Raw genomic sequence first — 15,346 nt, forward strand, 5'->3', positions numbered from 1 at the left:
CAGTTCTAGGAAATGGGATATCTCTATACATTTATTTATTTATTTATTTTTATATTTTTTAACAAACCTCTTAAGTTGGGTTTTCTTTTCTAAGAGCCTCCTTTATCTTTTCAAAATATCAGCTCTGGGGCAGGCAGAAATAAATGTGATGAACATAAGAAAAAATGATTGTTTTGAGAATGTTCTTTAATGCACGGGTGTGTGGTTATCTCAGCCTGTATGTGTAAGAAAAACCTGCCTGCTGGCTCAATGTACCGGTATCTCCTTTTTGATTGCAGGAGTATGGAGCCTGCCTGTGTTTTTCCTATTATTGAGCAGGTCCATATAGTTGTTTGAAACTATTGATTGGATCATTCATTCAAAAAGGAGACTACCCTCAACATTTTGCTTAGCTATTAGGCTCCCAACCTCAGAAATAATTCATTGTACACATAAATAAAAGGTAAAGAAAACGATCACAGCACAGCTTTTCAGAGATTGCAAGTAAATACGTGGTATTTCACTTATTTACAACCATAGCTATGTCGTCTGCGGACAGCTATATGCAGCAACTGTAAATAGTTGCCTGTAATGTCCCATGAATCATTGTAAGTACAGTAAAAGTTTGTATAAAAGTCATCCTAGTTCTCACTTCCACAAATAAAATACATCAGCAGTTTTAGTTACATACGGGATTCCTGGGAACAAAGAGTTTGATCTGATACTTACCCGTTTTGCTAATATCAGCGTGTCTTCCTTCCCATTCTCTGTCTTGGTACGGAGTCTATCTGTTAGCCGGGAAACTTGCTCATAAATAAAGTCCTTCTCCAACAATTTCTCCTCCTTTTGTACCAGCTGTATTTCTAACTATAATGAGAACAAACACATACACAACGGTGAATGAGTAGGAGTAAGACCTGCTCACAATCACTTTGCAATAGATACATTTTTACAGACTTGACAGCTTTTTCAAATTGTGTAAAGAAATAGTAACAGCATAAATAACCACTTCAAAATGAATCCTCTCCTGAATGACCAAGACTACAACTCAAGCTCTGTACTGAGACTTGGATTAATTTAGTTTCTGTATTATTGCTTTTATTTAAAACAAAAGGAACTTTCTAGCTCCTTGTGGTTGTAGAGAGAAATCTGAAAAATGTAAGTTCCAAAGTCTCAAAAACCAGAAAGCAAATAAAAAGAATTCAAAATATACATTTTTATAAAAAAGTCTCATGCTGTTTAAGCCACTTTTGGTTGTTGTTATTGGAGACCTGACTTGGGATTTAGGTTGTTTCGGGCTGGCAATACTGGACACATGTGGGCTCACATTAATGCTGCTGTGTTCTGCCCTGACTGCTCCTCTGCAGAGCTGCTCCTCACAGCTTTCACATCTGTGTGCTGTCCTGCAGCGCCCACAAGCCCAGTTCAAAGATTTTTTTAACTCTTCATGTAGAAGTTTTATAAGAAAGAAAAGAAAAGACTGTTTGCATTTCCCAGGGCAAAAGTTCTCCAATTATTTACCATTGTGGGCTGCATATGCAGCTCTCTCTGTTATATGTGGGCTGCATCCACACAATATATATACTATCTATATGGCCCTGATGATGTCACATGGGGCACGGGTTGAGAACCACAGTTCTAGGATAATCCAGCCATGTACTGTGATAAATTCTGTCAGACATGCTGTGTTACCTCTTCAATCTTTTTGAACAGTTCAGGTAGTGATGGGTCCTTCCCTTCCAGGGCTCGCTTTCTGTTCTTCCCCTCAGGATCAGCGAAGCGTTTCTCCAGACTTTTAATTCTGTCCTTGCACTGAGAATACTACCAAACAAGAAAATATAACTGTCAGGTTTGGGGTGGTTTGGTGAGTAAACAAAAAAGCCATTATTGATACGTGATAAACGAAATAACCAATCACAGATGAGAAATATTAAATGGTCTCATCTCATGAATTACACTGATGTCCTTAGTGATGCTTTGGTCCAATTTTGGCTGATTTATACAGAAGTTAATGAGTGGGTATAGGATAGAGTGGCCGGGCACACTTAGCCTTATTTGTGTTTTATCACAGATTAACACAGGCCACCCCAACAGCTATTCACATTTCAAACCCATCTTCAAAAGCTTGTTCATCTGAGGTCTTCCTCACACACAACAAAGTGACCTGGGACTTTTCTATTGGTAAAGCATGCCTCTGGAATGTCAGAGTGCATGACACTAGCCATCTGAGTGACGAGACCCTCCCACATCTCTGGTGTACTCATCAGGAGGGTTGGAAAAAGGCTGCCTCCTTTGACGCCAAGTCCAAGGGGGGGTTGGAGGAAAGGCGCGTTTTCCTGCTTGGCGTGGCTGGGGGCTTCATAACAGATCCCTTGAGAGCACAGAGGATGGAAAGAGGGCAGAAGAAGAGGCTGCTGTGGGATTACTAAAGTGAGAATTTTCTTTAGGAGAGGACACCATAGTTCTCAGGCAAACCCTGGAAAGATGGAAACTCTTGTCCCTTCACCAAAAAGTGGGGGTTTCATTTCCCTCTTTATCCCTAGACCATTTTTCGAATCATACAAATACACCATATTTTCAGTGCGTTAGTCACTCTGTACCCATCAGATGAGGGCTAACTCAACAGCCCTGTGTCTGAGACCAACTACCTTGTTCTCCAGTGCCTGTCCTAGGAGTGGGAATAGGGACTAGTCATAGACAATACAAAATACAACAAAGGAAGTATATGTGCCACTGCTGAGGCCAAGGATTCACAGCCATGTTGCTGAGACCAGCCCTCTTCTTCTGGCCTCTGCTGCTTGTTGTCTGCTACTGGTACCTGTATTACTCAGAGCAGAGAGGGAAAATGCCTGAGAGTCTGTACTTGTGGAAACCCAGTAACAGAAATTACCCAGAAAGCAAAGAGGCAAAAAAAAAAGTTGAAGAGCAGAAATAAAAATGAGACACCGACGCTAGTGATGTCGCTATTAACGCTTATAAGTTGTACAGCAGGTCACATCTTCAGCTCCTTGAACATTGTCGGGCTCCTGTCCAAGAGGCACAACATAAACTCTGACTTCTCATTTCTTCGGCTTAGCTTTCCCGGTCAATAAATTACACACACACGCAAAGAAACAAAACCCTGTAAACTCACCAAGCCAGTGCTGCTGAAGGCTGAACAGAGCCTCTGTGAGCTCAATTTTTGAATATTGGAAGGCATTCAGATCCTATGGTAATGGAAGGCAATGGAAGTAGCTAGCTGAAACACAGGCCAGGACAAGAGACACAGGCCGGGGAGGTGTTGACAGGGGACACAGGACAGCGACAAGGAACAAAGAGGGGACCCGGCAGCAGGGACATATGATTAGGGAACAGGAGTAAAGTTCAGCAGAAGGTAGAGTTCACTGTAGGGGAAAAGCTGAAAGAAGTAGGAAGGGATCTGGCACTGGTGTCTGTGGGAGCTGAGGAGTTTGCCCAAATAGATTTCTGTGGGATTATGAGAGGAGGATGCTGGGGAGAACACATCCCTCATACAAATTCAGAGACAATAGGCAGATGGTGGTGTGCCAATTTTTGTGTGCATTTTGTGTACTCTTCAGCTTAACTTTTCCATCTGGCATGCACATATACATGGTGGGGGGGAGAGGTGCCTGATGAGCGTATAAAAAAAAGCAGATCACCGACAAAAATAGACAGGTGATTAATTTTTGTAACTCTCGTGATTTTTAAGCCAATCTCTGGATTCTTTTTAGTCTACCTCCTGATGTTTGCACTTGCAGGACTGGCAATACAGTGTTAGTCCATTTTTGCAACATGACATATTTGGTATATCTACAGTAATCTATCACGGGTTAATCTGTTGGGCTATTAATCTTTCAGCACTAACATAAACATGATTCAAATAATTAGGTCTAAAGACGATCCATATACTGTCAGGTGAAAAATTACTAGGGAGATAGCTGTCTTTGGCTCTTTCAGCCACAATGGTTTACCATAAATGAAGAAATATTTAGGCCTAACCACAGGGATAGGTTCACTGGAGGTTCAGTGCTGACCATGTGTTTTTTGATGTGTAGAAATGCAAACACAGATCTGTGAGAGCTGATAGATGTGATGCTATGATAATGATAGCAAGTATCAGAGGGGTAGCCGTGTTAGTCTGTATCCACAAAAACGAGGTGTCTGGTGGCATCTTAAAGACTAACACATTAATTTGGGCATAAACTTTCATGGGTAAAACCCCCCACTTCTTCAGATGCATAAATATGTTAGTCTTTAAGGTGCCACCGGACTCCTCGTTGTTTTTTTGCTATGATAATGGAAAGTCACCAGAACATTCAGTTTTTAAGCAATTTTTTCTTGCGAAAAGGCAGCATACATCTCTTCCTGTTCCAAGAAGTAGCATCACAGAAAAGAACCTTAAAAAGACTTGAAAACTTTTAAAAAAGGGAACTTGCCATTAGACAAACAAGTCAAAATGTAAGATTGCTGTCCCTCCATTTGTCCAATCGTGTTTTGGTTTCAAACATGTGTCACTTGGGTTGGACCCCAGGGGGATTGAGAAATATTTTTGATGATAGTTAACTAGAAACATGAGCACAACAATACACTGAATTTTGCAAAAAAGAAGAATTTCTAAACAAGTCTATGATAAATAACAGGATGTAGCTACAGTTCCAGTTATATTTCACATCTAGGGCTCAATCCTGTAAACCTACTCATCTGTGCAATCCTTATTGATATTGATGAGACTAGTCATGTGAGTAGGGACTACCCACTCAAGAAAGAATTTGCAGGATTGGGTCTCTACTCTATAAATGATGTTTTTGTCAGAGGACAAACCTACCAACTCAGAACAGACACATTTAGAAAGTTTCCCACTAAACTTAAATATAGACTTAAGGGTGTTTTTGAAGTGCAAACATCCCAGATTCTTAAGTATGCATTTAAATGTAATGAAAAAAAGGTTTTATAATGTTTTCAAAATAAAAATAATAAGCAGCTTAAATAGTATCAATGCAAAGTTTTCATTGTCACAGGTGAAAGAGAATACATATAGCTATATATGAAGGTACTCAACCCAAGGGTACAAAAAATAAATGGCATGCATGTAAATAACCATGCTAATATATTTGCATAACTGTATGACTATAATCTTCTTTCTTTATTTTCTTCACTCACTTGCCTTATACGTCAGTGTCAGCTGTGGGTAAAACTGTTTCTTGTTTCATAGATTTTACATTTTAAGACCTGAAAGGACCATTCTGATGATCTGTTCGGGCCTCCCGCATAAAACAGGCCATAAATTTTCACCCCATCATGACACTGGATAAATTCTGAGGTTAACACCTTTATCTCTCATTGGTTAGTCCCTCTTTGCTGGCTTAGGAGTGAAGCTGTCTCCTTAAGCACTAAGTGACAGGTTTCAGAGTACATTGGCCAGACTGGACAGTCTCTATGCAAAAGAATAAATGGACACAAATCTGACATCAAGAATTATAACATTCAAAAACCAGTAGGGGAACACTTCAGTCCCCCTAGACACTCAATAACAGGCTTAAAAGTGGCAATTCTTCAACAAAAAAAACTTCAAAAACAGACTCCAACGAGAAACTGCAGAACTGGAATTAATTTGCAAACTGGACACCATCAAATTAGGCCTGAATAAAGACTGGGAGTGGATGGGTCACTACAAAAACTAATTTCCCCCTGCTGATACTCACACCTTCTTATCAACTGTTTGAAATGGGCCACCTTGATTACATTGAACTCATTAGCACTACAAAAGTGATTTTTCCTCCCCTCTTGTCAACTGTTGAGAATAGCCCACTTCCACCTTAATTGAATTGGCTCATTAGCACTGACCCCCCAATTGGTAAGGCAACTCCCATCTTTTCATATGTTGTGTATTTATACCTCTCTACTATATTTTCCACTCCATGCAGCTGATGAAGTGGATTTTAGCCCACGAAAACTTATGCCCAAATACATTTGTTAGTCTCTAAGGTGTCTCAAGGACTCCTCATTGTTTTTGCTTAAGCACTAAGTGTCTCAGCAGGTCTGCACTTTGGACCAATTACCATTTAATGCCAAATATTTCTCATTGATGCATGAAGACAAATTAGTGCTCATGGCTCACTTCAGCCTGCAGAACCAGGCCCTGGCTATGCAGTTCCAATTAAAGGTTGTATGGTATTTATACCTTGGTGCAGCCTGGGGTGGAGTCTCACTAGTACCAGAGTTTTTTGTGTGTCAGACACAAGAACTTCTAAGCATTTCTAGCATTAGATGCCTAACACCAGGGCCGGCTCCAGGGTTTTGGCCGCCCCAGGAAGCCAAAAAAAGAAAAAAAAGCCGTGATCGCAATCTGCAGTGGCAATTCGGCGGGAGGTCCTTCGCTACGAGCGGGAGTGAGGGACCATCCACCGAATTGCTGCCGAATAGCTTGACCTGCCGCCCCTCTCCAGAGCGGCTGCCCCAAACACCTGCTTGCCAGGCTGGTGCCTGGAGCCGGCCCTGCCTAACACTGACAGTAGCTAAAGCATCTAATCCTAATTATTATTATTTGATACTTGACGTGCTGCTAGTTTCTGATCTCTATTGCTAGTAGCTCATCTGGCATTAGACATTAGAATCTACTGAACTCTAATGCTAGAGATGCATGTGACGAGAGTGGCAGGGGTGAGGAGAGGAGAAAAAGTGGTGGGTGTAAGAGGGGATGGCAGTAAAGTATAGTACTTTAGAAGAATAGTAAAGAGTTGGAATAAAAAGTGGGTAGCAAAGGTTGAGAAGTAGCAAGAAGGGAAAAGAAGAAGTAGAAAAGGGGAAGAGAAGATCACAGGCAACAGAAGAAAGAAAAAACAGAGAAATGAACACAGAAAAGAGATACTTAATATTATTTGTATTATAGAAACATTTAGCCCCTACCAGAAATCGGGGTCTCATTGTGCTTGTGAGAGATGGAGCCTATCTCGAAAAATTTACAGTTTAAACAGACAAGACAGACAAAGGGTGGGAGAAAGGACATGTTGCTATTCCTATCTTACAAATAGGGCACTGAGGCACAGAGAAATTAAGGCCAAGATCTTCAATGGTATTTAGGCTCCTAACTTCCATTGAAATAAATGAAAGTTAGGAGCTTAAATACCTTGGAGGATCTGGGCCTAAGTGATTTGTCCAAAGTCACATAGGAAGTCTGTGGCAGAGCCAACAATTGAACCCAGAGCTCCTAAAGCCTAGTCCAGTGCATTAACCATAAAACCATTTTTCCTAGAGACAAGGGACTGGCTCAGGGACTGAATTTGGTTTGGTGTCACTGATTGGATTCAAGGCTGAATCAGTATTAAGGGTCAGATTTGGATCCACTACATTGGGTCAATATCTTGTGCAAATTACTATTCTTGAAAGACACTTGGTACATCTGAACTGGAAACACATACTAGAACACTTATGAGTTTGAACCCAACCAGGGACCAAAGCCCCAGGGACAGATTCACATCAAGTCCAGAGATTCAAATTCAGCAACCCACCCCAAAATTCTGAGTTTGGATTACAGGTTATAGTTTTCATCCATATCTAGGAGGTACAACAAAACAAACAGAATGTGTCTCATCAGAGACAGTGCCTATTGTCCATCTCAGATGAGGAGTGTTGACTCCAGAAGAGCTAATTGGGACATCAGAAAGTGGCAGAAGTAATGAGAGAGTTGGATCAACTGGCCTACAGTAAGAACAAAATTGAGACATGACCTCTTGCTTTTAAAATTCTGATGACTCATTATTTGCCATTGGTCACTGGAACAATCTCCCACTTGGGAAAATTTCGGAAACGTACCCTGTCATTAATATCATGCCCACTATGCTTCACTGCTTTCTGATTTTATGCTGATTTTATTACATGAGAAACTAAAAACCCCAAAAACAGCAATAGTCTCTCTTTACATAAGCCTTTATGCTTGGTGAGAATCACCATGAAGGAGAAGCTACAGGATGTTTACAATTTCTGCTACAGTATCAACCCAAAGTTTCAGAACTGACTTTGCTTCAGTTCAGGAAACAACACCTCTGTGTTTTGTCACTGCACTTGCCTGGTTGACTCACCATATCATTTCGAATCTCAGCTGAAAAATCTTTATTTCCTCTGGCTCATTTCCATAGTTTCTCACTCCCTTTATTCATTATGTAACTCTATAGCTCAATTAATTAGAGTACCCCTATAAAGTTCTTTGGGGTACAGTTTTATGAAAAACTCTATACAAAGCTGTATTCTCTTAGCTATACAAGCAATTTTCCTGAAAGAGCAGAGGTCATAGAATAGTGCAGTGCTATCTTACAATGAGTCACAATCTCTAGTCCATGCAACTACTAGCAGCACTGATGCACCATAAATTACAATTCTGTACAGAAGCAAACAGAATATGTATGGAAAAGATTACCATCTGGAGATAAGGTCAGAAGTAAATGAGCCATTTCAGAAAGCAAAGGAAGAATGTCCACAACACTACAGCTTGTTAATTGTTCAATGTCATTTTGTAATGAGAGCTAAAACTCTCACTGTTTCTGTATGGAGGAACACGTACATGGATTATATCATAGTAGGCAGCATAGTCTCCAGAGTAGGTTTAAGGTCAAGTATTTTCAGTGAATTGAGCTACTATTTTGCAAAGTGGAAAGGCTGAAGAAAGACACAGCCAATACGTTTTTGACTAATTTCAGACAGTGCCTGTTTTTATATGATGCCTTATGTCTATCTTACAGTTTAACTGTGCTGATGTTTAAAGCAACATTATTTTTATCTTAGGCCCCAACCACTTCAGCAAGCGTGTAAGTTTAATCGTGTGAACTGACTGAAGTCAATAGGACTACTAACTTTCTTAAAGTTACGCACATGCTTAAGGGCATTACTGGATTGGCACCTTAATGTTTTGTCAGTTTGTGTCAACCATACTGTTCACACTGTAGCTTTTCTAATGGAATGAATTTAAATTCCCACAACTGTGATTTAATTTCTTTTATCAGAACACAGAGCAGTACAAACTGAAACAATGTATTTATTTAAAAAAAAATGAAAATAAAACCAACCCCTCCCAGAAATTAGTTCTCTAATTCTACCTACCTGAATCTGAAGTACCACCAGATCTGCATCCAAGGCATTCTTCATTGGCAGCGTTTTCAGGGACAACTCAATCTGTCTCTTTTTCTCAGCTAGCTTTAGGTTCAGAAATCTGATCTTTTCATCCATGACTTGTATCTCGATATCTCCATTTCTACTCATCATCTCCTGAATGTTTATTTTTTCATAGAAAATACATACTTCTTCCTCTCGCTCTATGAGCAAAACACCACTGCAATAGACCCAAAATGAAAAGTTAAAGTCAGGTTTTAAAATTTACCATTTACATTCAGTGTTAGTACCATTCAAGAATGCAAGTGGCAGATTTTAGCATTAGCAATAATCTCTGAAAATGTGCACAGATTTCACAAACTCCCTATTTAATCCTTTGCAGTATTATTAACCAGTGACAAAAATGTTCATATCTGTGAGAAATCGTGGACATAGAACTGTAAACATAACCTATGTGCTGGTCTCCCAGCATACTTTTTTGACAATTATATTGCCTTCTATGGAAGTTATTTAAAGAACAGGTTATCTGGTCAGTGATATTCATCTCTTGTGCCTTCTCATACCACAGGGGTGGGCAAACTTTTTGGCCCAATGGCCATATCTGGGTATGGAAATTATATGGCAGGCCATGAATGCTCATGAAATTGGGGTGCAGGAGGAGGTGAGGGCTCTGGGGGTGGGGCCAGAAATTAGGAGTTCAGGGTGTGGGAAGGGGCTCTGGTCTGGGGCAGTGGGTTGGGATGTGAGGGGGGTGAGGACTCCAGCTGGGGGTGTGGGCTCTGGGGTGGGGCTGGGAATGAGAGGTTGGGGGTGCAGGAGGGTGCTCTGGGCTGGGACCGAGGGGCTCAGAGGGCAGGAGGGGGACCAGGGGTAGGGCAGGGGGTTGGGGCACAGGAGGGGGTCAGGGGTGCGGGCTCCGGGTGGCGCTTACCTGAAGCAGCGGCATGTCCCTCCTCCAGCTCCTATGCATAGGGGCAGCCAGGGGGCTCCGCACTCTTCCCCGTCTGCAGGCGCTGCCCCTGCAGCTCCCATTGGCCACGGTTCCTGGCCAATGGGAGCTGCGGGAGTGGCACTTGGGGCAGGGGCAGCGTGCGGCACCCCTGGCTGCCCCTACACATAGGAGCCAGAGGGGGGACATGCCGCTGCTTCTGGGAGCCGCGCGGAGCCACGGCATGGAGCAGGGCAAGCCCCGGGCCCAGCTCCCCAGCGGGAGCTTGAGGGCCAGATTAAAACATCTGAAGGGCCGGATGTGGACCCCGGGCCGAAGTTTGCCCACCCCGTCACACACATCTGTGCACTTACACACAAACAGGGCAGGATGATATTAAGCTTTCAGGGGATTCAACAGACAATATAGTTGTTATTATAGATATTATTCTGTGGGTTGTACATTGTAACCAATGAAGAAATGCCAAAGAACTGTATAATGTAATGCACAGGTTTCTCACCCGCAATGCAGATATTGCCATTCTAGTGAGGCCAAATTCCGGGTATCTAGCATTCTTGGTTAGAAAGTTTCCTCCTTTTAAAAATATCGTTGATACAAGGAAACAAACAAAAATAACTTTGGCTAATGGTAGGCCTGTTCCAGGACTATTTTTCATTTCAAAATTTAAACATAAAACTATGGCCAGTTTATATTTATAGGCAAAATACAACAGTATCTTCAGCCGGAACTCTTGGTCGAAAAGGGACTCTCCCCAACCCGGTGAAAATGAGTAAGTGAGTAGGGGACAGTGAGTTACGGAGGGAGGGGGGATGGAGTGAGTGGGCTGAGGCCTTGGAGAAGGGGCAGGGCATGGGTGTTCAGTTTTGTGTGATTAGAAAGTCGGCAACCCTATTTATAACAATAAACTGCAGATGGACACCAGAACTAGATCCTATGAAGAAATGGTGTCTTTCATCAGTTGCTGGTTACCATTTTAAATAAGTGAAATGTCGTGGAAGTGACGCAAGGTGTTTTATGTGTCAAATTACCCTGTTTCTTACCTCTCATTTCGACGCAGAACAGCCCTTTCATATTTTTTGCGTAGCTGCACCATTTCCTCTTCAATGTGGGTGAGCATATTGGTGAGTCTGTCAACATCCAGTAACTGTTGCTCTCTCTTTTCCTTCATCTCTTGCAGAGTTGCAATAACTTTGCAGACATCGCTTTGGATGCTGTCTTTAATTGCAATATTATTTGAATGCTTCAGAAGGTTTTTCTGCAGTTTTCTTTAATAAAAGCGACAGAGAAAAGGGAAAGATTTTTGTAATTTCAATTCACTTAATATAACAGAACTTGACCTTTATCCTCAGTTATACTAAATCCCTTTACACCTCTCTGGTAGTACACAGGAGCATTAAAAGGGGTGGAAACAACCCTCTGAGAATGCCCTTTATGCAGAGGGCCTCCCAACTCTGTATGGAACTGGATAAGGGCTCTACAATTTTTTCATCCCTAGCCCCTTAGAATAAGAGGTGTGTCAGTACAGAGGAGGGCTATGCACTATGACTATTGTGACAAACTCAGGACAGACAGCAGCAAGGTAGGGGGGTGAGGGGTAGAAAATAGTTCCAGAAGCTTAAAAGGCCCTCCTCCCTATCAACTGAGGAGAGGTAACTACAGGTCAATCCGGTTCATCTGGGAAGGGGTTACCAGAGAATCAATTAGGATCAGCTGAGAGGGAATTACCTGAGGTCAATTAGGACCAGCTGATTCCAACTAAGGACTGCCTGAGACCTTTTTAAACCCTCCCCTGTTCGGAGAAGAGGAGAGAGAGAAGGAATCCTGCTGACAGTAGGTTAGTAGCAGGGAGCCTCACCAGGAGGAGAGGCTGCATTCCCTCCCATAAGGGAGAAAAACAAGCTAAACAGACTGGTGGAGAGAAGGAATGGACTTCCCTGGTGAAACCAAGAGGTTTTACCCAAGTCTGTCTCACCAAGGCTAAAAGCAATGGAGGCTGGTGAGACCGAGAAGGTACCTTGCCACACTATTCTCTGCCTCCTAGGGTGCCACAGGAGATAAAGTCGTAGGAAATAACACTTGTGCAAAATTTTCTAAATATACATAAAGTCTATCTCTATTTAAATAATAATACTGAAATGATATCTTGCACTGTTCTAGTACCTTTAATTCAAAGATCTCCAAGTGTTTTATAAATAATAAACATTAATCATTCCTCACCTCACTCTCATGAGGGAGAAAAGTATTAACATCCCCATTTTACAGATGAATAAGCTGATGTAAAGAGAGGTTGAGTGCTAAAGTAAGATCAAATTCTGAATCAGAGGTAGAGTGAGAATAAAAACTAGAACTCATACTTCCTAGAGATCTGTATTCTCTAACCACTGGATGATGCTCCCTCACTGATAAGGTGGATTTCAGTTGCCACGAGCTCCATTCTGCTAAATTGCTAATAAGATGGTATTTAGAATTACTTTACTCCATCTGGAGTAAGTATCATTGCTAGTTCAAATACCTGTTTATCTCTGTTATAAAGAAATTAATCTTAACAGACACAAGAGGCTTTACAGGAGGAAGTGTGATCTCATGGTTTGGTCTCCTGGATTCTATTCTTGACTTTGCCATTGAGTAGCTCCATGCCATAGGATGTCACTAAGCCTCTCTGCCTTAGTTTCCCCTCATCTAAGTAGGGATAATAAGACTTCTCTACTTCACAAGGTGCTATGAGATTTATTTAAATATTTGTAAAGAAAATTGAGATAGATGCTGTTATAGAAGTATAAAGTATTAAATATTTTGTGGATGAACTATTTGCTTTGCGGACACATTCAATACATTCGTTCCCTAAACTGCGTAGACTGCAGCAGGCCAGTGACAGTAGGGTGTTAAATCCTGTTTCCCATGCAAAGACCAAGTAAATAAGCCTGGCACGAGGCAGGTCCATGTCACTTGGGTAAGAACGAATCTTGTTCCCAGGGGGTGGAACTGTGCAGCTACTAAAGCATCAGTAGCTCTGGCTCTATGGAGTGCAAGGGCCACTGATTATGAACAGAGGCAGATCCAATGTCCTTATTCCACTCCTCTCCTGACCTGCTTGGCTCTCAAACCCAGCTGTATAGAGTTGCAAATACAAGAAGAGCTCCACAGTTCACAGAGTGTAGACTCCCTGAATGGGCTCTTGAGATCCTGCCAACACACAATGGAATTACAGCAGCATCTGGGGCTCTCTGTGACTGAGGAGAATGGAGCAAGTTTTGCCTCATAATGAACAAGTCCCACTTTACAACACCATCCACTGATAAATAATGATATCCTAAGCCTTCAGAGGTTGAAGGAATTCTGGACTGTTATTCAAAGGAAATATTTACTTTGACACTCACCTTTCTTTAATTATAACATTGCTCCTTAAAATTTCCATCTCATTCTCTAGCATTTTTACCCTCTCTTTAATTTCAGTTGTTTTCTGGCGAGCAGTGTGCACCAGGTTTACACATTTATTTCTCTCATTTCGAATAATGTCATACATTTTAGCAAATCCTTTGAGTCTGAAAAAAGGCAAGTATTTCAGGAAATGGTTATTATAATGCTTATACATAAATCATTTAAATGGATTATTGCTTTAGAAAAAGTGTTATTTCATCTAGTGTATTGTTATAATTTTCTTACTGCCTTTGGATTTCTTTCTTGTTCTTCTTATATTCCCTTATTTCAAGTTCCTTTGTTTTTATCTCTTTAATAATGTTGTGGAGCCTTATCTGAAACATAAATAGCATTGAACATTTTTGATAGTTCAGGATCTGCAAAGAAATTCCAAATATGAAGTTGCGTTGAAGAAACTTGTTTATGTCATCTTAAATGACACAGGACGGTTACAAAAGATTGCTAACAATTTCAGGAAACACTGTTGACTTACATAAAGTCATTCAACAACATTAACTATTATTACTGTAGTTAAGATAATAGTTTGATGCTGCATCTTAAAATGTATCAGTCTTTCTTTGAGAAAGCTTACAGCTTGCAAAGTGTTGATTGACACTTAAGAGTTGCTGAATATCCTCTATTCCTATTAGCTTCAATGAGAGTTGAGGGTTCACAACACCTTTCAGGGGAAGCTGAATACCTTGCAGGATTGTTTAATAATGAGAATATGTAAATCACTGGACAAAATTAATCCTTTCATTGAGGTTAGAAGGGTTGTACTGGGAATGAACATGCCCCATTTGCTCTTATCCAAATTAGGTCTTTAACTCCCATTTCAGTAGGATTCCTGATACTGCATCATTACAGGTCTGCCTGTGAGGAAGCAAGGAGGAAAAAGACCTCTGTATTCTTTAGCTATTTAGTACCCTAAATCTCTCAATCTTTTTGCCTCTCTTTGTCTGAGCATGGAGTTACTTCCATCTCTCAGCATTCTTTCTTTTCCTTGAATTCATCTTGGGCCACATTCTTAAAGGTAGTTAGCCACTCGAAGATGCAGATAGGCACCCAGTGGGATTTTCTAAAGCACCTTGGCACCTAAATTTCCTTCATCATCTTTTCAGAAAAAGGATGAGAAATAAGAGAGAGCAAAGCAGCAATGAAGACAGCACAAGAAAGAACTATAGGAAGGAGATGGAGAAAGAAAGTCTATTGCTCTCTCTCCCATTTCTCACAAGAATTGGCCAGGGCAACCAGTTCACAACTCTTCTGTCTTGAGGCCTGCTGTTTCCATTCCTCAGCCTATCATTTCCTTTATGATGTGATTGTTCTGGTAAAGACATGTCTGAAGTTGAGTCCTGGACTCCTGGCAGGAAGTAAATTGCAGTTCTCTAGCTTCCCCCAACAGAAAAGCTTCTTTACTCTAGGTTTGTATTGGTCCCTACTCTTTCCTGGCTTTCAAACAATCATGGACGATTGCTTGGAATGGTACATTTCTAGGTTCTTCTTTCGAGCCCTGGACCTTCTGAACTTAGTTACTTCCAGAACTATAATTGCCCGAGTTTATTAACCTTTAAGGTGCACTGCAAGGCCTTTCTTTTCTTCCTTGTCCATGACGAGATGGGAGTTGGGTGGACTGGCTGGATGTAGTGTGGGACTCTGGGTATTGTTTGTATGGTGCAGACCCGTCGATAGCAATTCTGGGCCCCAGGGCCATCCCTAGGGGGGTGTGGGACCGGGGGCGGAAGTGACTGACCTGTCATTTCTGGGACTGATCGGACTGGCCAATTGCGCCAGCCCGCAGGGCCCCCCCCCCCAAGCGCGGGGCTTGGAGCGGTCACCACCCCATGCACGCTTAGGAGTCCTGTGACCCACCCGAGCGATTTAAAAGGGCCCTGGGCT

At 41.6% G+C, this 15,346-nt stretch overlaps 1 protein-coding gene across 7 annotated transcripts in view; it reads right to left on the reverse strand.

The window, feature by feature from the left end:
* Positions 1-15,346, reverse strand: part of CCDC146 (coiled-coil domain containing 146) — a 118,558-nt gene that overhangs the window by 8,891 nt on the left and 94,321 nt on the right. For all 7 annotated transcript variants that reach the window (XM_065553825.1, XM_005305782.4, XM_065553832.1 and 4 more), the window contains 6 exons: positions 13,694-13,782; positions 13,408-13,572; positions 11,071-11,295; positions 9,073-9,301; positions 1,672-1,800; positions 709-846 (listed from right to left, as the gene is read on the reverse strand). In XM_065553825.1, the coding sequence (XP_065409897.1) occupies positions 709-846; positions 1,672-1,800; positions 9,073-9,301; positions 11,071-11,295; positions 13,408-13,572; positions 13,694-13,782 (975 nt within the window). The remainder of the gene's footprint in view (positions 1-708; positions 847-1,671; positions 1,801-9,072; positions 9,302-11,070; positions 11,296-13,407; positions 13,573-13,693; positions 13,783-15,346) is intronic.

This window comes from Chrysemys picta, chromosome 1 (genome assembly GCF_011386835.1).
Source record: "Chrysemys picta bellii isolate R12L10 chromosome 1, ASM1138683v2, whole genome shotgun sequence".
NCBI lineage: Eukaryota > Metazoa > Chordata > Testudines > Emydidae > Chrysemys > Chrysemys picta.